The following is a 22452-nucleotide window of genomic DNA, read 5'->3' as shown; positions in this document are numbered from 1 at the left end:
TCTTTTCTATTCTCATAATCCTTAATTCACAATGCTCTCCTTTTATTTTTTGGCTTTTTAAGACAGGGTTTCTCTGAGTAGCCTTGGCTGTCCTGAACTCACTTTGTAGATCAAGCTGGCCTTGAACTCACAGTGATCCGCCCGTCTCTGCTTCCCAGAGTGTTAGGATTATAGGTGTGCATCACAGTGCTCAGCTCAAAGTGCTATTTATTAAAGCTGCCTTCTAATTGGTTTTCTTTCATCAAATATGGATCTCTTCCAATTTCCTACAATTTTGCAGCTATGAGAAATTTTCTAAAATACAAATATGGAAACAAAATTTTGCTAAAAATATCTTGCCATGATCCTTGCTTTCAAAATTCTCCCTTGCCTTCAAAAATGCTCAAAACCTCATAGGAAGCATCAGGGTTGGTTTGCACATAATCTCAGAACTTGGTGATGGCCACGGTCTTAAATGTTTTCTTTAACACCACCAAATATCATTTTCCTCCAGAAAACACCACTTTCTCTACCCCTTTGCTGTGTTTGCAGAGCTTTCTTATTTCCCCCAAATCTCACCTGTTGTCATAATCACCATTGAAAGTTCACTTAAGCTCCTTATCTCTGATTTATTTTCTGCACCTCTGCTTACCACAACCATTCCTCACAACCTGTTACGTTTCATTCTCTGTATTTTTCTAATACGTTTGCACTGCTAATGTAGCTTCTAATACGCTTACTGCTAATTTTCTCATATAACTGTACTCCCATGAAATTGTACTTTACTTCTATCTATAATCTCAACATAAGACTAGTACACAGTGAACACAATGAATAGGCAATAATCTAAAACACCATTTGTATTGCCTATGAGATTCAAATTTATAAATTTCAGTAAACATTTTTAATAAATCATGAGAAATTGTGCACAACTTTCTAAGACTTTTAAATTTTCAGTAGGAAATTTCACCCATCACAATACTTGTAATTCATGATATGAATTATAGTGAGATAATAATTTTCATGACTCCTGACGACATTCTGCTATGTCTATAGATCAGTGTCTCACTTAGCCATCGTCAGAGAAGCTTCTTCTTGTCGTAGATGGGAACTAACACAGAGACTGGCCACTATGCAGAGAGTGAGAGACTTTGACACACTTAGTACTAAACGGGATGTCTTTATCAACCGTCAGGGCCCAGGCAGCTGTGTGGAAGAGGGCACAGAACAACTGTAAGAGCCAGAGCGGATGGATGACTCCATGGAAACAGTGTCTTCCAAACACAACAGGACAGATGCATGTATGAACTCACAGAGACTGTGCAGCACTTAAATGTTCAAGCCAGATGGAGACCCAGCAATGAGAAGGGGAAGTGTACACAGGTTTGCACCCCTAACCAGGAAGCTATCTACAATCATTATCTGTTTGCAAACAACATCACAGCAAACAAACCAACTGAAAAATGCCATTTAGAATATATGTAAAATTCTTAGAACTGCTATAATGTCCCATATTAGAAGTCTTCTGTATTTAATAAACTAAAACTAGCTATGCTGACTTCACATTTAGATGAAAAGAAAAGGGAATTGATGTTAATTTGTGTTAACTGAATATAAAATGGTCTCACTTAATAATACATACATTAAGGCGAACTGATATTGGTGATTAAAGAACAGCCCGATGAGTTTCTTAAATCCCTATGGGGCAATAAATGCTGACAGATGCCCGGCATGGTTCTCTTTCTCTTTTCAGAGCCAGGAGTGATACGTGAGTATGTCCCCTAGGGAGACGGTTTCCAAAGTACAAGTACAACAACAGCTAAAGACAGCTCCTGGCTGTTGACTGCTTACTAAATAACACTCCTACATACTTCTCATATATTCTTTAATTTTTATGGTCATTCTGTGACTATTACAGTTTATGCTTCACACAAGCTGAATAAATAAAATTCGACCACTTCAAAGGATTTGTCCAAAGTTAAAAACTTATTCAGAATTTTAGACTCAACAGAGAGGAAAGATGTTTACTTTAAGTTTGCCAAATACGAATAGCCAAATCCCTATCAACGTTTTATAATTCTTGATTGGCTTGTGGTTCTTCCTGCTGTATGTAGTTTATTTTATTTATGTGTAATATACAAATGTATATGCTAAAAAAGAAATAAAATTAAAAATGGTAAAAAAAAAACATTATGAACCAAGGATTTAACACAAGAACTCAGCCCATGCTTTGAACCATTATGTCACATGGAAAGAACTTATGATTTTATACACACCAATGGTATCTATGCATAACTAAGATGGGATCATAATATACATGCACTGCAAATAAATGTATGAAATATACATAACCCTCAGGTCGCCATGAAAACATGGCAGTAGAAAGCAGGTTACTCTAATTTTCATATTTTCTTCAGCTGGAAATGATTCATGAGCTAGGAAAACAACCACACAACAAGAGAAGGCGGCAGCACTCAAGAGCATACCAAAGCTCAGAGAGAGCACCACTCACAGGAGCGTACACCAAAGCTCAGAGAGCACCACACACAGGAGCGCACACCAAAGCTCAGAGAGAGCACCACTCACAGGAGCGTACACCAAAGCTCAGAGAGAGCACCACACACAGGAGCGTACACCAAAGCTCAGAGAGCACCACACACAGGAGCGTACACCACAGCTCAGAGAGAGCACCACACACAGGAGCGTACACCAAGGCTCAGAGAGAGCACCACACACAGGAGCGTACACCACAGCTCAGAGAGCACCACACACAGGAGCGTACACCAAAGCTCAGAGAGAGCACCACACACAGGAGCGTACACCAAAGCTCAGAGAGAGCACCACACACAGGAGCGTACACCAAAGCTCAGAGAGAGCACCACACACAGGAGCGTACACCAAAGCTCAGAGAGAGCACCACACACAGGAGCGTACACCAAAGCTCAGAGAGAGCACCACTCACAGGAGTGTACACCAAGGCTCAGAGAGAGCACCACACACAGGAGCGTACACCACAGCTCAGAGAGCACCACACACAGGAGCGTACACCAAAGCTCAGAGAGAGCACCACACACAGGAGCGTACACCAAAGCTCAGAGAGAGCACCACACACAGGAGCGTACACCAAAGCTCAGAGAGAGCACCACTCACAGGAGTGTACACCAAGGCTCAGAGAGAGCACCACACACAGGAGCGTACACCACAGCTCAGAGAGCACCACACACAGGAGCGTACACCAAAGCTCAGAGAGAGCACCACACACAGGAGAGTAAACCAAAGCTCAGAGAGAGCACCACACACAGGAGCGTACACCAAAGCTCAGAGAGAGCACCACACACAGGAGCGTACACCACAGCTCAGAGAGAGCACCACACACAGGAGAGTAAACCAAAGCTCAGAGAGAGCACCACACACAGGAGAGTAAACCAAAGCTCAGAGAGAGCACCACACACAGGAGCGTACACCAAAGCTCAGAGAGAGCACCACACACAGGAGAGTAAACCAAAGCTCAGAGAGAGCACCACACACAGGAGAGTAAACCAAAGCTCAGAGAGAGCACCACACACAGGAGCGTACACCAAAGCTCAGAGAGAGCACCACACACAGGAGAGTAAACCAAAGCTCAGAGAGAGCACCACACACAGGAGAGTAAACCAAAGCTCAGAGAGAGCACCACACACAGGAGCGTACACCAAAGCTCAGAGAGAGCACCACACACAGGAGCGTACACCACAGCTCAGAGAGAGCACCACACACAGGAGCGTACAATCGGCTTAGCTGTTTCACACACACACAGTGATTAAAACATGCCATTTCTAAGTGAATATAGAAAGAAACATTAATAAGAAAGGAGGGACATAAATTGTCTGAGTTTGATCTTGACCAAAAATATGTATTTAAATGAAAAATGAAGACTTTCACATGCTGGGTTGATACTAGAAGTAGGCCACAGTTTCCTTTGCATTGCTTTTAATCTTCAGGAAGCAATCACTACCTTGTTGACAGTGGAGCCCAAATCAAAGTAAGCTCCTAAAGCAGCATCTAGAATTTACTACTACTACTGCTGCAGCTGCTGCTGCTGCTGCTACTACTACTACTACTTGGTTTGTGTGTTTTGGATGCTTATGAGACCATGTTTCACAATGTAGTCTAGGCTGGACTGGACTCAAGACCCTCCAGCCTCAGCCACCCACTTGCCAGACAGGCATGTGCCACCACATCAACTTTGAAGAATGCGTTTAAAAACCACCTAGAGAAAAGCAAATACTTCTTCTGTATTCTGTGACTCTTCAGGTACCACAGTCAGTTTTTCCTACTATAAATACTCAATGTATCCTTCATATTTTCCCCTTCATTATTGCTTCAATATATTTTCCTCACAAGTCTCTTCAATATGTTCAAGGAAATTTCTCATATCTGGCCTACCAAGTTCTTGACTGAACATTCCTGAAATAGCCTGATTTCTAGACAGTTTATGCACATTTAAAAAGACGTCCTGTGTTCATTTTGTTTCATACTAACTGCCAAAGGCTGAGTCATGGAAATGACTTGTCATACTATTTCTACAGCAAAAGCAAAACCTTGCTATTATTCTCATATACACCAGTAATGGGCGTGGGTGCAGGACTATGTATATATTTGTTGACAGAAGCTTCTTCTGAGCTGACTCTAAAGTTCTACATAAATGCCAGGACTCTCACCCACTTAATTCATTTAGCTATTGCTGTCTGCACTCCATGATGTCTTGGCATATGCCGTGGTGAAGCATGACCCTGAGTCCTCTCTGCTTGCTTATTCATTGGAAAGACTAAGGCAATTGAGCTAAGGTTCAGCCATTTCTGTTCCTTCTTCTAGTGCCTCATATATTAGTCCACAAGTATATGCACTATCTCTAAATTATGTTTATGAAGGCCTTGAATTTCATACCAACAATAGGCTATCCACTATAAAATCCAGCAAGGTTATAGAAGGAGTAAATTAAGAAAATAAAATAACGGGAAAGTTTCATAGCAGAAATCACATAAAATAATATAGCAATTTGACAATACTATAATATCTGATGCTGTAAACTCACTATAGGTAGGCTTTCCTGCACATTTTAATACTACTCAAATAATATGTTTATTTTCCTTGAATATCTTCAAAATAGATATAGATTTAAAGGATTAGATGCAATTTTATATAAAAAAAACCATGAGGAGATTCATAGGTGTAATAATGAATTATTTAATAATTAGCCATTAAAATTACAAGTGTTCTTTTCTTTCTACAACAACTATGAAAAGAAAAGAAACCAGCATTCTAAATTCCAAGTAGTCAGGATCTGTAAGTCACTGAAAAGCACTGTATGATGGAGGCACGAAAGTGAGAATCTACCTAGCTGAGCTTCTGTAAAAGGGACAGGAATAAATGATCTCAGTCTTTCCCACTTTGACATGTATTTGAATGTCTTTCATTTTTGGAGAGATGGCAAGGTTTTCTTTAAGTGCGGTTATCACCAGAAGCCTTCTTTTAATTGTAAAGAGACATCTAAGCTCTTTTTATAGAAGGCCAGTTCTCCCTCCAAGAATGGCTCCTATGGAACCAGTCTGCTTGGTGAGCTCTCAATGGGAAGAGGATGTCCGCACCAGCTCCTGCACATTTTAGACTATGCATCAGTAGGAACACAAATGAAGAAACCATCTTCTCCCTTTAGCTACAGAAATTCCATGTAATAGTTTCTTCTAAGGAAAGAGAGTTTTAAAGATGTTAAGAAAATATAATTTCACCTGCAAAGTCTGAAACTTAGCCGTGTCACTTAAGGAGGAAAAGAATAAGCTGAAGAGGTTTCTTATTAATCATTTGAAGAAGATGAGAGAGGTAAGTGGAGGTCTTCAGAAAATGTACTAACCACAGGATTTTCAAAAGATGATGCTTAGAAAATTGAGTCCCATTCTATTCACATGCTTATGGATTTTGAATAAATTAAAAATATCAAAAGTGTCATCTCCCAAAGTGTAACATGTAAAAGTTTTGGAAATACTGAGTTTCTTTCCTAAATACTGACTTTCTTCCTAAATACAGGGCTTTTTGAAACCTCAAAAGTTCTATTATGAACTTGTGGCCCTCTCAAAGATTGTTAAAAGTTTTTCTACATTTGTGTAACCATAATATGCTTTTAAGGGACTCATAATTTGTGGAAGATGATTTCAGAAATGCCATACTTTAGTTGATGACAAACGTACAATCTCACACAAGAAGAGTTGAGAAGGTGTCATTACATATACTTGACAAATATGAACAGAACAGACAACCTTTGCATCTTAAAAGAGATTAGCTTTAAACAATAGACAATTTTCAGTCAATGACTTACATAGAAAAAGCAAAATAAAATAGACTTCTTAATTTTGCCATAGTATCGATTACATCATTCTTTCCACTCTTGACAAGTATGATGCACGAGTGAGGGGGGGGGGCAACCATTCAAAAGAGGATGGGACAAAGGAGAAAAGTAATTGTATAAAGAACTGGTGTCTTACTAATCAAGAGATTGTGATATGTGATATTCCTTAGCTAGTTTAACTACAGTAACATAGATGAGTAGAAATTACAGGTTCTAAGATTTTGTACTAGGAGATTAACCATGACCTAGATTTGGGGGAAATATCTTTGGGAAATGCAACTTAGAATCCTACAGAACAAGAATAAAATAAGGAGAAGAAGAGAGGCCAGAGTTGCCTTTATCCTTGAGCAAAGAAGATGCTCCTGTGCCAACACCCAGCACTGTAAAGTAGGCTCAATTGTTGAACTGAATTACCCGCCTACTTACTAAGCTGCATTGTGAAGCCTGCTGTGCTAGCAGTGATCGTCAATATTCACAGCGAGAACCAGGTAAACACTTTAGCTTCAGCAAATTATGATGATTACACATTCTCGTAAGCGACTGCATGCGTCTGTGAGTGCTGTCATCACCTCTTGAGTGAGACCCTGTGCACTGTATGTACATGACATGAGAACACTGGTAACCCAGGCACTGAGAACCAGACTTCTTAAGCCTGTGCAGGTTGTAGGGTCATGAACTGGGTGCTTGAACGTTCAGGATAATGACTAGAGTTCCTCCCCTCAGGAGTATCATTAGCAAAATGTGGTTATTATCACACAGACGTGGGACTCTGAGGTCTAAGTCAGAGATCACATACTAACTGCCCATTAATTCAGTGTGACACAGCAGAAGAATGGTGATCTTAGAACACATATGGAAGCCTATTGAATACGAACAGAGAATAACAAGTATCCTGAGACAGGCACTGGATCTACAAGCTGCATGTAGTCTAATGGCAGCAGTATAAAATTACAAAAATATTCAAACAGCTTATGCTGAAAAAGTAATTATTTTGATGGCCAAGAAAATATATTCATAGTCAGTCATCTACTCACCAAAATCCTGAATATAATTTATAGCAACATAATGATATATCCTTGTTGAATATAAAAGGAATACTTCATAATTCCTATTCAAAATGCATATTTGCTAGTAATGAGGGGGTTTAAAAGGCACATCTTCTCTCTTGACCAAGAGTGTTCATTGTGACATGCTCTTTGGAATTGAAGATGCAATCCAGGCCTACACATTCCAGATCAAAGCTAATTGGACTTTGTAGCAAGTGACCTCGTGACCTAGACCTCATTAGTCATGATCTAATCAACTGAACTAGTAGCCATAGAAAATATATGTTGGCAGCAGACAGTTGGAATCATTTTTATACTTCAACAGTTCCTACAGTCTTAAAGAATCAACTTTAGAGATGTTATTCTTCTAAGGTTTTCCAAGAGCATAAATTCATTGAACTCATATTTATTACATGAGGTAGTTAAATATATACAAGAAAGGCCAAAAGGGCCAACAAGGTGGCTGAGCAGGCACAGGCTTCTGCTACCATGCTTGATAACCCAAGCTTAGATCCCAAAAACCAACATGGTAGAAGAAAAACTCTACTCCCGCAGGTTTCCTATTTTGGGGGAACAGGGAAGAATCGCCACACAAAACCATGGCATACTCACCCACATATAAATAAACAAACAAACAAAGCAAAAGCCCCTTAAAAGTACGACTTAAAATGCCGAGGATAATGCAAATAATTTAGTATAGAAAAAACATGTAAATAGAGCATAGCATTTAGCAGAAACAATTAATGTTTATAACAATTTCTCGGTTGAATCATAAAGGACTTCTGAGAAGCTGACTATCTGAAGCTCAAGGTCAAAGGCGCATCCCCCTAAGTAGTGAAGTGAATCCCCCCTGTGCTACCAGGACCAATGAGGAAAGACGTGACATCTACCTCAAGTGCCCTGTCCTTTACTCCTTAGCTCCATCACACAGACCTGGAGGGTGACAAGTCCCACTCTCAGCTCCCATAGCCCCATAGCAATGGCGGCTAACATGAAGTTGCTCGTAGCAGCATCTACAAAGATAATTACTTTCTCTGAGAGAGTAAAGTCCAAGTGAGACGCATCTTTCTCATTTGGTATAAATGCCCACAGTAGTTTAAGTTTATAATAAAAATTCTAAAATCAAGCTCTGAGAGTCCCTGAACCTACATAACAAACAGGTGAATACCATCTCCACTATTAATTATGGAGAGAGCTGAATATCCTCTTGACTTTATTGAATTTTATAAGTGCCAGTGATCTATGTAAATGCAAATAAAACAACAAAGTGGCAAGTAAACATTGCAGGGAGAGTTCTTCTCAGTGTCAGAAACATTATAGAGCACTCATCATACATTACTGGAGGGAAAACCAAGTGCACTGCTGCCCTTTACAACGGAAGGTAAGCTGATTGTGGAGGAGGACAAGGCCCCTGTCAGAAAACAGCTTTCTCAGAAAGGATCACTCTAGACTGGCTGAGCTAGGGGAGGGGCAGGAAAGAACAAAGAATGTGCTGGAATGCTGCTTCAGTCTTAGAAAATGTATACAATTCACAGAGACATAACGGTACCTCCAGGAAGTAAGCAAAGCTGGTATGCATGGAGCAGGTGGAAAGTATACAGAGGAGGGGTGGGGAGAATGCCAGGGGAAACTTGTTTATTTTAAGGTAAAGAAGGTGATCTTAAGGCAGTAGCATTACGGACAGATTCAAATACAGAACATGTGGGAAAGCTGGGTAAGATGCTGGCTTAGAGGCTGAATGACGCTAAGGGCGCACTACTCTGCCAAAATGCTCACACCAAGTGTCCAGCTCACACTGAATATAGCACTAAACTCCCCGCTGAGCACAGTCCTGCCCCTGCCTCAGCACTGACTACTGCTGCCAAGGGGCAGACAGAGTCAGAGAGAGCAGATCCTGGCCTGAGGATTCCGAAAGGAAGCAAACTAAGCTCACAAGATTCTTCTCCTCTGCATGGGCACACAGTCCAAATTACTGAGACTGCGTTCCCAAACTATAGAAATTGATACGAATGACAGGGAAAAAGAGAATCTACATCATCACAAGGAGGAAAATAATAACCAAATATATAATACTTGGTATTTTATGTTATTGCTTATTTTTATTTTAAAATTCTTGGTTGTTCAATTTTTTCTATAATTCTCACTTTTTATTTACTTTTTTATTTTACATATTTTATTTTTATTTTTTATTTAATTAATTTATTCAGATAACAACTCAATTGTTATCCCATGACTTGTATCCTCCCTTCCCCCCTTCCTCCTGCTTTCACCCTATTCCCCTCCCCTAGGTCTATGACCGAGGGCGACCTCCTCCCCCACTATATGGTCATAGGCTATCAAGTCTCATCTTGGTAGCCTGCTTATTCTTTCTTTGAGAGCCATCAGGCCTCCCCACCAAAGGGAGGTGGTCAAATATGGGGCACCAGAGTTCATGTCAGAGTCAGTCCCCGCTCTCCACCTAACTGTGGAGAATGTCCTGTCCATTGGGTAGATCAGAGCATTTGCATTTTTTACTCTAATTACAGAGCTGCAGTTTTTCTTTTGCTTTATTTTGTTTTTTAATGTCTATCTTACAAAAAAAGACTTCAGGGGCTGGAGAGATGGCTTAGTGGTCAAGAGCACTGTTTGTTCTTCCAAAGGTACTGAGTTCAATCCCAGGAACCACATGGTGGCTCAGAACCATCTATAATGAGATCTAGTGCTCTCTAGTACTCTCTAGGCATACATGTAAGCAGATACTGTATACATAAGAAATAAATAAATTTTTAAAAAGTCTTTCTCAAAAAACAAAAAAGACTTCAAAGACTATCGTTTCCTTTTCTATAACTACAAAAATTTTCTCTATATTCCACATCTACAATACTCTGTCCCTTTACAATTCAATCCAAATACATTTCTACTCATTCATTATCTATCCTCTTTATACTACTTTCCAAATTCCTTTACCATTTCCTTACATAACAATATTGACAGCCTCACCTTTAAAAAGATCATTAAACTTTCATTTTCCCCAATGAGTTCCCAATTCTAAACCCCAGCTACTATTTCTGGATCTAATCAGGGACACTAGTGTCTCCTATTGCAAGTGATGTGAAGACTGCTAGCAAGGCATTAGAGGAAGCATAGCCATTTCTTACTACAACCAAATAAATGTGTAAACTATAGCTTTCATCCTTCTAAAGGACTCATTTAAACCAAAAGGAACAAAAATATTGGAAAAAGGGGGAAAGTAAGACAAAAGACATATCCATGGCAACAAATGCACACGATACAGTAAAATACACACAAAGAAGGAGATGACACATCATAGCACACACACAACGTCTCAGCTCCACAAAGACAAAACAAAGACACTAAGATAGCTACAATTTCAGACACAGAACAGAGACTCTTTTTTTTAGGCTCAATGGTCATGAAGGCCACTCAAATAAGCAGATAAACAAAATACGGGAATCCATTCAGGACCCAACCACGAAAGTAAGCACAGTGAATTAAATGGTTGGGAACTTGGAGGAAAAAATTTGATCATAAAATTCAAACACTGATGAGGAACCAAACAAAACAGTGGAAATAAAGGTCAATCAATTACACTGCAATATTACAAAAGAATGCTTCATGACCAGACGAAGTGTAAAAATGACTTTCAGAGAGGAAGACAAAGCCAACATAACAATCCATTCAGACACATTGTAAAATATTATTGAGATGATGAAAACTTATAAAAAGTCGGACTATATTAAAAAGACCAAATCTAGTATTACATGAGATAGAAGAGAGGAACTCAAAGGTACAGATGATTTACTCAATGAGTAAGAGCAGAGCATTTCCCAAACCCTGTACAATACAGAGGAATTTTGAGCTGTAAACACTGAGGACCAGGGAAGAGGCTCTCCACAACTCTTCAGTCACGATGTTCAAAATAGAAAGTGAGGCCACATTAAATGCCAACCACATTCAAAGGCACAAGCACTGGAATAATATCACATCTTGCAGCAAACCCCCAAAGCCAGGAAAGCACAGAATGGTTTTTATATCCATCTATCTACCTGGCTGTCATTTACCTACTTATCTCCATCTATGAATCTATCTACACATATTCCAAGTTTTAAATATAAGTAACTTTCAACTGAGTTCACTGAACCAAGCAAAATTATCTTAACATTGATGAAGAATGGAAAAATAAGACCATTTCAAGAAAAACAAAAACTAAGGCAAAACATGAAAAACAAAGCAGTACTGAAGACAGTTACTATGTTAGTCCTGTACATAGAAGAAAAAGTCTCATTCCTGAAAACACTATATTCCAGGAGAAGAACAAATTAACAAAGAAAAGCATGAAGAGAGATGATCATGTCCAACATAGTAACCAATAAAATGCCTAGCACTGACAGGAAAGGAAGAAGTCAGAACTAGCCCAACCAGTCACGATATCGACTAACAAACAAATCACTGCAAATAGCGCAGACCTCAAAATAGTAGCCTTATGGCAAATAGCCTAACTCACCAATTTTAAACAAACTGGATTTAAAAAGTGTGTCTCTATGAAACACACTTAGCTGGCAAAACATGCAAATTCTGAAAGCCAAAGGATGCAAATCATCTCACCAAGTGAATGGAAGCTGTAAAAAGCTGGTAGAACGACTCTACTATCTGGTAGAGTCTAAACTAAAAATTGTCAGAAGAGATATAGATGTCATTATTACTATTAGTAATGAAAACAATTCTTCAAGAATATAACATCTGTAAATAACTACACATCCGATTTTAGGGCTACAGTTTAGCAAAACAAAGAAATAAAGAGGTAACAGGTCACATAAGTTTGCACACACAGAAATAGCATGAAACTGTGATATCCAATTAGTAACTTTTCATTAAGTCTTACAATAAAAGTATAGCAAAGAAACTTCAGGGCTAAATTATACCATAGACCAATAGAATTTAACCGATAACTACAAATTACTTTGATCAACAGAAAGGAACACACGTTCTTGTCAGCAATTGTATAATGTTCTCTAAAACTGACGAAATTTTTGGCCACAACATAAGCCTTAACTACATGAAACCATGAAGGCATTCTGGGATCTCATCAGCCACAGTAGACAGAGCTAGAGATCAACAGCAAGAGAAAACTCAGAAGTAACAAACACTTGGAGACTGAAACAATAGATTTTTGAATGAGCAGTAGGCAACTGAAAAGAAGTCAGGAAATGTAAAGATTCCTAGAATCTAATTAGAATAAAAATACAGCCTCCAGCACCTATGGGACACAGCAAAGGAAGTTCTGAAATGACAGTTTATTATCTCTAACTGATGACCTAACACAATCAGGCATGCCCCAGATAAATAACATAATGATACACATCACAGTTTTGAAAAAACAAGAAGCCAAACCCAAAGTCAGTACATGCAAAGAAATGCATATTAGACAGGGGAAAAAGTAGTGATATACATGGTAAAACTCAATGCACAGAGTAAGCGAAACAAAGCTGGTTCTTTGAAAGATTAATGAGATTGGCAAACCCTTAGCCAAACCAACAAAAGAGAGATAAGCCCGAAATTAATAAAAGTATAGATAGAAAGAGAATTCTTACAAAAGACTTCAACAAAATCTTGAAGATAATTAGGAAATCAACATTAAAAATTTTATATCTGATAAATAATTTTGGTGGAGTTATATGCTTTAAAGTCAGCATACAAAAATAAATAACTTTCTCCATATTAATAATTAACTTGCTAAGAAATTGGGAAGAATATCCCAATTATAATAGCTTATAAAAATAAAATATTAAATACCCAGTAGTAACCGTAACAAACATGAAAGAGCTTTGCAATCAAAATTTTAAGACACTGAAAAAGAAAACTGAAGAAGACACTAGATGGTGAAAAGACCATCCATCCTCCTGGGCAGGTGTAGTTACTATTCTAAAAAGAGTTATATTACCAAAAGTAAGATTCAGATTAATGTAATCTCTATGAAAATTCCAGCAATTCTTCACAGAAGTAGGGGGAAATCCCTGAAATTCATATAGAAACAAAAAAAAGATCAGAAATAAACAAAGCTATTGTAAACAGAAAACAACACATTGGAGACATCAGAATAACTGGCTTCAAACTATACCACAGAGCAATAATGACAAAGAAAGCATGGTAGAAAATAAAAAAATTAAATAAAGAAAGGAGGGAAGGAAGGAAGGAAGGAAGGCCAGATAAACAGTCCTAGTGAACACAACAGAGTACCTAGAACAAAACTCACCTAGCAAGCACAACAGAGTACCCAGAAAAAAACCCTCACAGCTTTAGCCACTGCTTTTGAGAAAGTTGTCAGAAGCATACAGGGAGAAACAGATATTCTAGCCAATAACTGAGAGGGGTAAGATTGGATATTTGCCTGTAGGAGAATGCAATTAGATCCATATCTGTTATCCTGAACTGAAAATTGGCTTACAGGTAGATCAACAACATTAAATCAGTATCAAAATACCAAAACAGCTGAGGACAATTATTTCAAATTATAGTAATAGGCAAGACATTTCTGAATAAGGCACAGGTCATAACCCTAAGAATTGATAAATGGGATCTGAATAGGACTCCAGCAACACAAGTAATAACTCTACAAGTTGATCTTTTTAAAAGCAACTATATGGAATTAAAAAGGTTTTGGGAGGCCAAGAAACTATCAGCAGAGTGAACGGACAGCCTACAGAGTGATGGAAAAGTGCCTGCCAGCTATGCTTCAGAAAGAGGGTTAACAGGCAGACTATATAAAGAAGTGCAAAAGTTAAATGCATAAACACACCAATTAATGCAGAGTCTAATGAACTGAATAGGCATTTCCAAAGAGAAGAAATAAAAATAAGCAAAAAAATTTCACTATCCTTAACCACCAGAGAAATGCAAATCAAACCTACCTCAAGATTTCATCTCATACCAGTCAGCATGATATCATCAAACAAGCAAACCATATCAAATATGGTCAAGGTTATGCTAGTACCAGGGTAACCTGATGCAGGTACTATGATGTTTCTAGAAAACTCTAAAAATATGTTATCCAGCTATTCCACTATACAGCATACACTCAAAGAAAAAATTCTATATCCTACCCAGTGATACATGCACACCAATATTAATACGTTTTTGGCAATAGCAAGAAAATGGAATTAGTCTATATATATATTTCATTAAAATGTGGTAAATATGCAGCTATGACATTTTATTCAACCATAAAGAATAGTAGGTTATAAAACTTACAAAAAATGGATGAAACTGGATACTATTATATTAAATAAGGTAATTTTTGGAAAGAAAAATACCGCATGTTCTCTCTCCTATGTAGATCCTAGCTTTATTTTTTTAATTAAAATTTTTCTGCATATATTTTGGATACATGTACCTTGTGCATACCTAGTGATTGCAGAGCACACACACACACACACACACACACACACACACACACACACACACACACGGGGAGGGAAGCAGGAAGGGAGAGGGAGAGAATATGATTGTGGATACAAGATCATCAAACTAGAAAGGGGATCAGAAAGAAAAAGGAAGACGTGTGATATAAAAACACCAAGGGGGGGCTAGAGGGATAGTTCAGAGATTAAGAGCACTGCCTGCTCTTCCGAAGGACCCAGGTTCAATTCCCAGCACCCACATGGCAGCTCACAACTGTCAGTAACTCCTGTTCCAAGGGATCTGACACCTTCACACTAATGCACATAAAATAAAAAACTAAATAAATTATTTAAAAAAAAAAACACCAAGGGGCCTAGCACATATGAAAAGATAGAAGGAATATAAGGAGAGGTATCTCAAAAAAACAGGAAATTTCAACAAAAACAAACTATGTTTGAAATGCCATAATGAAACCTGCTTTCTATTATAATTTAAAAAAGAAAAAGAAAGAGACAAAAGAGGAGCTTTCTTTCCATTTCCCACTATTATATTCCAGACCTCGGGTCAGGAGCATTACATGTATCCTGAAATCCTCTGACAACTGAAGTTGATTGGAGTATATTCTACTTCCGTATCAGAATAATAGAAAGTTCAGACTATTTTACATGGATCACTGTTATAATATTAATACATAATTAAAACAAATCTAAGCTTTTAGTCATATTAACATGATGAACGACTTCAAATGGACTCTGTCATGCATGCTTGTCTTGTTACATACAGTTCCTGCAGTGGGTAAAATCCAAACTGTCGGAGAGCTTACAGGGTGGCATCATTGGGATCAATGGAAGCAACCAGGGAAAGAAGCAAAGGCAGAAGTGGAGCAGCCACACAGCATGGATGCACCAAGCTGCAAGGGTGTGAGGGGTGCACATCCTGCAGGGATGCACCCAAGCTGCAAGGGTGTGAGGGTGCACATCCTGCAGGGATGCACTCAAGCTTCAAGGGTGTGAGGGTGCACATCCTGCAGGGATGCACCCAAGCTGCAAGGGTGTGAGAGGTGCACATCCTGCAGGGATGCACCAAGCTGCAAGGGTGTGAGGGGTGCACATCCTGCAGGGATGCACCCAAGCTGCAAGGGTGTGAGGGGTGCACATCCTGCAGGGATGCACTCAAGCTTCAAGGGTGTGAGGGTGCACATCCTGCAGGATGCACCCAAGCTGCAAGGGTGTGAGGGTGCACATCCTGCAGGGATGCACTCAAGCTTCAAGGGTGTGAGGGTGCACATCCTGCAGGGATGCACCCAAGCTGCAAGGGTGTGAGGGTGCACATCCTGCAGGGATGCACTCAAGCTTCAAGGGTGTGAGGGTGCACATCCTGCAGGATGCACCCAAGCTGCAAGGGTGTGAGGGTGCACATCCTGCAGGATGCACCCAAGCTTCAAGGGTGTGAGGGTGCACATCCTGCAGAGATGCACCCAAACTGCAAGGATGCAAGGGGTGCACATCCTGCAGGGATGCACCCAAGCTGCAAGGGTGTGAGAGGTGCACATCCTGCAGGGATGCACCAAGCTGCAAGGGTGTGAGGGGTGCACATCCTGCAGGGATGCACCCAAGCTGCAAGGGTGTGAGAGGTGCACATCCTGCAGGGATGCACCAAGCTGCAAGGGTGTGAGGGTGCTCATCTTGCAGGGATGCACCCAAGCTGCAAGGATGCGAGGGTGTACATCCTGCAGGATGCACCCAAGCTGCAAGGGTGTGAGGGGTGCACGTCCAGCAGGGATGCATCCAAGCTGAAAGGGTGTGAAGGGTGCACATCCTGCAGGGATGCATGGAACAAACACACTGCAGGAGCACACACACTCCAGGGACAGGAGGAGCACAGAAACTGCTGCACTAGAAGCAAGGACGGAGGGAACCCAAATTCATGCAGGTGCATCTCAAAACTGTTCACTAACAAAACCCAATTTGAAATCACTGCTGGCAGTTTGAAGTAATTTTTAGTTTCTTTGTGTATAGTATTACATTGACTTTCAATTCAAAGTGGCTGCAGAAGTCAATAAATTTATAAATTGCTACATTGTTGGTGAAAAGGAGACAAGACAGTTGGGGAGGCAGACTTGGGTAGACAATAATATTCACAGAAGACCATCACTTTTATATAGATTTAACTGTGTAGAGGTATAGTAATTCCTCACATAGGATTTTATACAAATTTAAAGATAAACAAAAACCTCATATCCATTTTGAGATTTAAAAATCACAGATGTTCAACCCTATCAGGGACTTGAGAAGGAATAAAACTTAATTACCTGAGTGAGCCGGAAATGCAGGTTAGCAGCTTCCAAAATGAAGAAAATGACAGAGACAATTTGCTGTTATTCCTTTTCAAGTCTTTCATGAGGGCTGGAGAGATGGTTCAGAGGTTAAGAACACTGACTGCTCTTCCAGAGGTCCTGAGTTCAATTCCCAGCAACCACATGGTGGCTCACAACATCTATAATGTGATTTGATATGCACTGTATACATAATAAATAAACAAGTCTTTGATGGGGTTGAAGAACAGATACTTTAGTCTTACAATTAAGCTTAGTTCTTTAGGGGCTAAGATGTTTTTAGGTCTAGATAGATGTTTTAAGTTGATAGAGATGAGATATTATAGATATTGATTTTCATTCATAATTTTAGACTCACCAAGATAGGAAAAATGTTTTCTTCAAGTTTGCCAAATACAAGCAGCCAAATAACTATGAATGTAACATTTATATAATTTCCGATTGTTTCGTGGTTCTTCTTGCTGTATGTAGTTTATTTTATCTATGCGTAATAATATAAATGTATATGTAAAAATGAAATATAATAAAAATTGAAATAAATCGCAGATGTTAAAACATGGGCATCACTAGCAAAAAAACAAGTTTTTTCAACTTAGGAAAAATTATTAAAGCATACATAATTTCAACAATTTAAAATATTCTGGGAAGGCTAAGTGTGAACAAAATATGGGTATTTTTATTAACAAATACAGACAAAGCTCTAAATAGTTCAATGTAAATAACTCTGTTGCAGTAAAAAAAAAATGTTAAAAATGATGCAAATAATCCCAGGACTAGAGGACTGTGCTAGAAAGTACCGTATTTCCCTGAGTTGGGGGAATTAATCAGCCAACCGACTTATCATGAGGAAATGATGTGATCCAACTTACATTGCCCCATTGGTATAGACAGTGTCACTTCCTTCCACATACTGCACCTGAGCTGGGTAGACATGTTGGACCTGCTGAACTGTCTGTACCTGCTGCACCTGAAAAACAAATATGAGGACCATGGTAAGTAGGAGACACAGAATGGGCAGAGCACATTAGGTCCGTTTTAAGGGGTAGGCATTAAAAGGGGATAGAGCATTAGACTCATGACAAATAATAAATATAGGGTGCACAACAGTAGATGGGAGCCATAGGAAGAGCAGACCATGTTAGAGCTATCTGAAAAACTTCTCCAGAATACTGATCAACAGGAGATGGTTAGTGATGAAATCTCTTAGGTCCATGCAGCTTTCAAGTTAAGAAAATTGTGTGTCTAGATCAACTATAGTGCATACTGAAATAATTCTGTAATTTTCTTGTCAATGTTCATGTACACACTTTTATGATTTACATTCTGAGAGTTCCTTACTGGTTTTGATGATTTATGAAATTCTACTCCATTTTAATTTATTTAATTAAAAACAACTATCTCAGTCCATATAATATTACTTGTATATTATTTTTCTCAGGGGTGAACATTTAGTATTGGATAACAAATTGATGAGCTCTTAACCCCTGAAAATGTATACAAATAAATAACATTATATGGACTATGTAGGTTGTATTTTACATATTTAGGAATGCATACACAATATATAAATAAAATTAAAATCAATTACACAAAAAGAAGTATGAATTTGAAAGACAGTAAGGGAGTGTTACATGGAAAGGGTCTTAGGGGAAAAGATGAAGTGAGGAAATACTGGAATTATATTAGAATCTCAAAAAGGGAAATATTACAATAAAAATTCCATAATGAAAAAATTTAAACACTCAAATATTTAAAAGTACCTTAACAAATTTCATGCAATCATTTTTGAAATAACTATCGTCAGCCCTTTCCATTTACCCCATCCCACCAGGGTTATTAAAAGAAATTCTAGGATCATATTTATTCTCATATATTGATTTATTTATTTATGTGCAAGGGGCGTATGAAGCTTGAAAATCAAGTTTCAGGAGTCATTCTACCTCTACCTCATCGGTTCTAAGACTCAAACTCAGGTTGTCAGGCTGAGTAAATGTTGTGTAAATAAATAAATGTTGTGACAAGACCGTTTATCCACTGAGCCACCTCACAGTCCCCAATTTGTTATTTTTAAGAGATAAAAACCAGGTGTGCTGGTGCATGCCTTTAATCCCAGAACTCAGGAAGCAGAGGCAAGTGAATCTATGTGAGTTCAAGGCCAGGCTGGTCTAAAAGAGAGTTCCAGAACAGTCAGGGTTATTACACAGAGAAACCCTATCTCGAAAACAAACAAACAAAAAACATTATTAACATTTATTTATAATAATTATGTATATGCATGTCTGTGTGCAGGTGTTCACTGAGGCCAGAATAATACTTTGGACCCAGAACTGGAGTTGTAAGCCTCCCTACAAGGACAATAGGGACTAAACCCAGGTCCTCACAAGAGCAGGATGCATTCTAACAACTGGTCCCTCTCTCCAGTCCCAAGAGATCACACTTATCAAGGCATTAACAGTTCCATCACATCACCTGAAAATTATCATTGAACGACCTTTGTAGTGTTGACTGTTCAAATCAAGATGCTAACACGTTCTCCACAGTGCAATCAGAAGCCTCATACCTTAATCCGTAACCTTTATTCATTCTTTTTACTTTTCCTGTTACCTCTTAGGAGCAGGTATCAGTCATTTACTTCAAAGGCTTTCTGGCATTTTTGATTTGGGTGAGTAGCATCACTAAATTTTGTGCTGTGTTTTCACATGTCATATAAACTGGTGGTTGAAATCTAGCAAGCAACTCGGAGCTAGAGAGATGGCATATCATTTTACTGACAACACACTTGACACCCAGCACCTATTTTGAGCAGCCACAACCACCTATAACTGCAGTTACAGAAGACTGAGTACCTGTGGTCTGAAGGAAGGGCACCTGAACTCATGTGCTCCTACTCCCCACCCCACTCTCCACACATACACGATTAAAAGTCAATTGAACATCTAGAGACCTGAAGAAATTCCATTTGGAAAAGCTGAGTGCTTCCTATTGCAGCTGTCAGGCGGCTTAAACGAAGCTCTCTGCAATGTCAAGTTTAGTCTAAAGGGTTGGGTAGCTTTCAGATTCTTTAGGCTAAAAACCTATCTGTTTCCCTGAGAATGCTAATAATCATCAGAGACCATTTTCTAGAGAAAATATTAATAAAAGTTGTAAGCTTAGGGCAGTCAAATTCTGCTGTCCTTTTCTTATTGGCAGATTTCTACAAAAAAGCATGAATAATAGGAAGTCTGCTGTCAAACAGTCTCCTAAAAATGTGTGCATGAACAAAACTGGAAGAATAAGATCATGCTATCAGTGGATATGTAAACATGGGAGGGGACAATTCTACAGCATACAGTTTTATTCTGTAAGATGTCCTAGAGATCTTGCTACTAAAATGCATACACATCTTATTTTATTCTTTTAGTATTAGCTCTATATTATACATACCATATTACTTAAATCTTTAAATACCTCTACTTTTTATAATCATTAAAGGTTTACTTCTTTGTTTTCATTAAGTACATTATTTGAAGTAATACTGAACATGTCTTCAGAGAGTAGATTTTCTTGTAAATTTTACATACATTTATGTCTACAGATCTTCCATGATATATGTAAGTACATGCCAGCTGTATTAAGAAAACGGCAGTCACTAATATAGTACTTTGGTAGTTTTTATAATTCTACAGTAAGATGATTTTTAAACTGGAAATTCTCTCATTACTCTTAACATCAAAGTTCTGAAATCTACACACATTGTTCATCTCTAATTTAATCTTGTAATCTGCTTAATATATTTTATAATTTTTTATATATTAGGGTTTTTATATTTATAAAGAGAATTATTACTTATTATTAATTTTTTCTTTTTTATTATTTTTCCTTTTTTACATACACATTTATATTATTACACATATATACAATAAACTACCTATAGCAAGAAGAACTATAAAACAATCAGGAATTATATAAGTGTTATATGCATAGTGTTTTGGCTATTTGTATTTGGCAATCTTGAAGGAAACATCTCTCCTATCTTGGTGAGTCTAAAACTTTGAATTTAAATCAATATCTATCATATCTCATCTCTATCAACTTAAAACATCTATCTAGACATCAAAACATCTTAACTGCTAAACAACTAAGCTTAATTGTAAAACTAAACTATATTGTCTTTAACCTTATCAGAGACTTGAGAAGGAATAAAATTAATTATCTGAGTAGACAGAAAGTGCAGGTTAGCAGCTTCCCAAATGAGAAGATGACAGAGACAGCTTGCTGCCTGAAGAGCCACTTAAAACTCTCTATAACATTGGAGCATCATCTTCACCCTTCTGGCCCAATATATCTGACAGACATATTCGTGAGGCAGGAACTAATGAGGACTTGTTCCCCCTGACTTGAAAGAGTTTGGCTGTCCATTCTGCCTGCATCCAAGCTTGCCCATTTTTAGGCAGAATTTGTCTGTGGCTGAAACAAGGATAGTTTGCCCAGTGGCTTGGGAAATCATCTCCATAAGGAGGTTCTTTGATGCTCATCAACTTCTTTGACGTAGGCTGGGTGTCGCCAGGATATAGTTCTTTCTTACTGGTTTACAGTAGTTATTTTTATATGAAACACTGTATTAAATACTGAAATGTATTTATTCAAACATACAACTAGATTTTATCTTCATTTACGGCACTTTCTCCAAGGAATAATCTACATGTCTCTCTCAGAAGTACCTAGACATGCTTTTTCTCTCCTCTAGCCCAGCAAGATGTCCAAGGCACAGAAGGCCAAAAGGAAGGAAGTGGGCCCCTGCCCCTGTCATCGTGAAGAAACAGGAGGCCAAAAAGGTGGTCAATTCTGTTTGAGAAAAAGCCCAGGAACTTCGGCATCAGGTAGGACACCCCGTCCAAAACAGATCTCATTTCATTAAACGGTCCTGCTATATCAGGCTACTGCAGCCAAGGGCCATCCTCCTGCCATAACCAGTTCACCCAGGTCCTGGACCAGCAAACAGCCATCTAGTTGCTTAAGATTGTCCACGGGTACAGGCCAGAATCAAAACAGGAGAAGAAACAAAGGCTACTAGCTCATGCTGAGAAGAAAGCTGCTGGGAAAGGGTACTTCTCAACTAAGATACCACTTGTCCTTTGAGCAGGGGTCAATACAGTCATCGCCTTGGTGGAGAACAAGCAGACTCAGCTGGTGATGACTGCACATGACGTAGACCCCATAGAGCTGGTGGTTTTCCTGCCTGTCCTACAGCAGGGGTACCTACAGGGTACCCCTACAGCATCATCAAAGACGAGGCTGGGGTAGCTGGTCCACAGGAAGACTTGCACCACTGC

The 22452-nt window shown here is 38.7% G+C and overlaps 1 protein-coding gene across 8 annotated transcripts in view; it reads right to left on the bottom strand.

Moving 5' to 3' along the window:
• RFX3 (regulatory factor X3) overlaps positions 1-22452 on the bottom strand; it is a 268083-nt gene that overhangs the window by 95307 nt on the left and 150324 nt on the right. For all 8 annotated transcript variants that reach the window (XM_084769883.1, XM_084769882.1, XM_084769881.1 and 5 more), the window contains one exon: positions 18010-18107. In XM_084769883.1, the coding sequence (XP_084626009.1) occupies positions 18010-18107 (98 nt within the window). The remainder of the gene's footprint in view (positions 1-18009; positions 18108-22452) is intronic.

The sequence above is a fragment of the Acomys minous genome (assembly GCF_964271855.1).
Source record: "Acomys minous genome assembly, chromosome: 2".
NCBI lineage: Eukaryota > Metazoa > Chordata > Mammalia > Rodentia > Muridae > Acomys > Acomys minous.
This window is presented reverse-complemented; position numbering and strand designations above follow the sequence as displayed.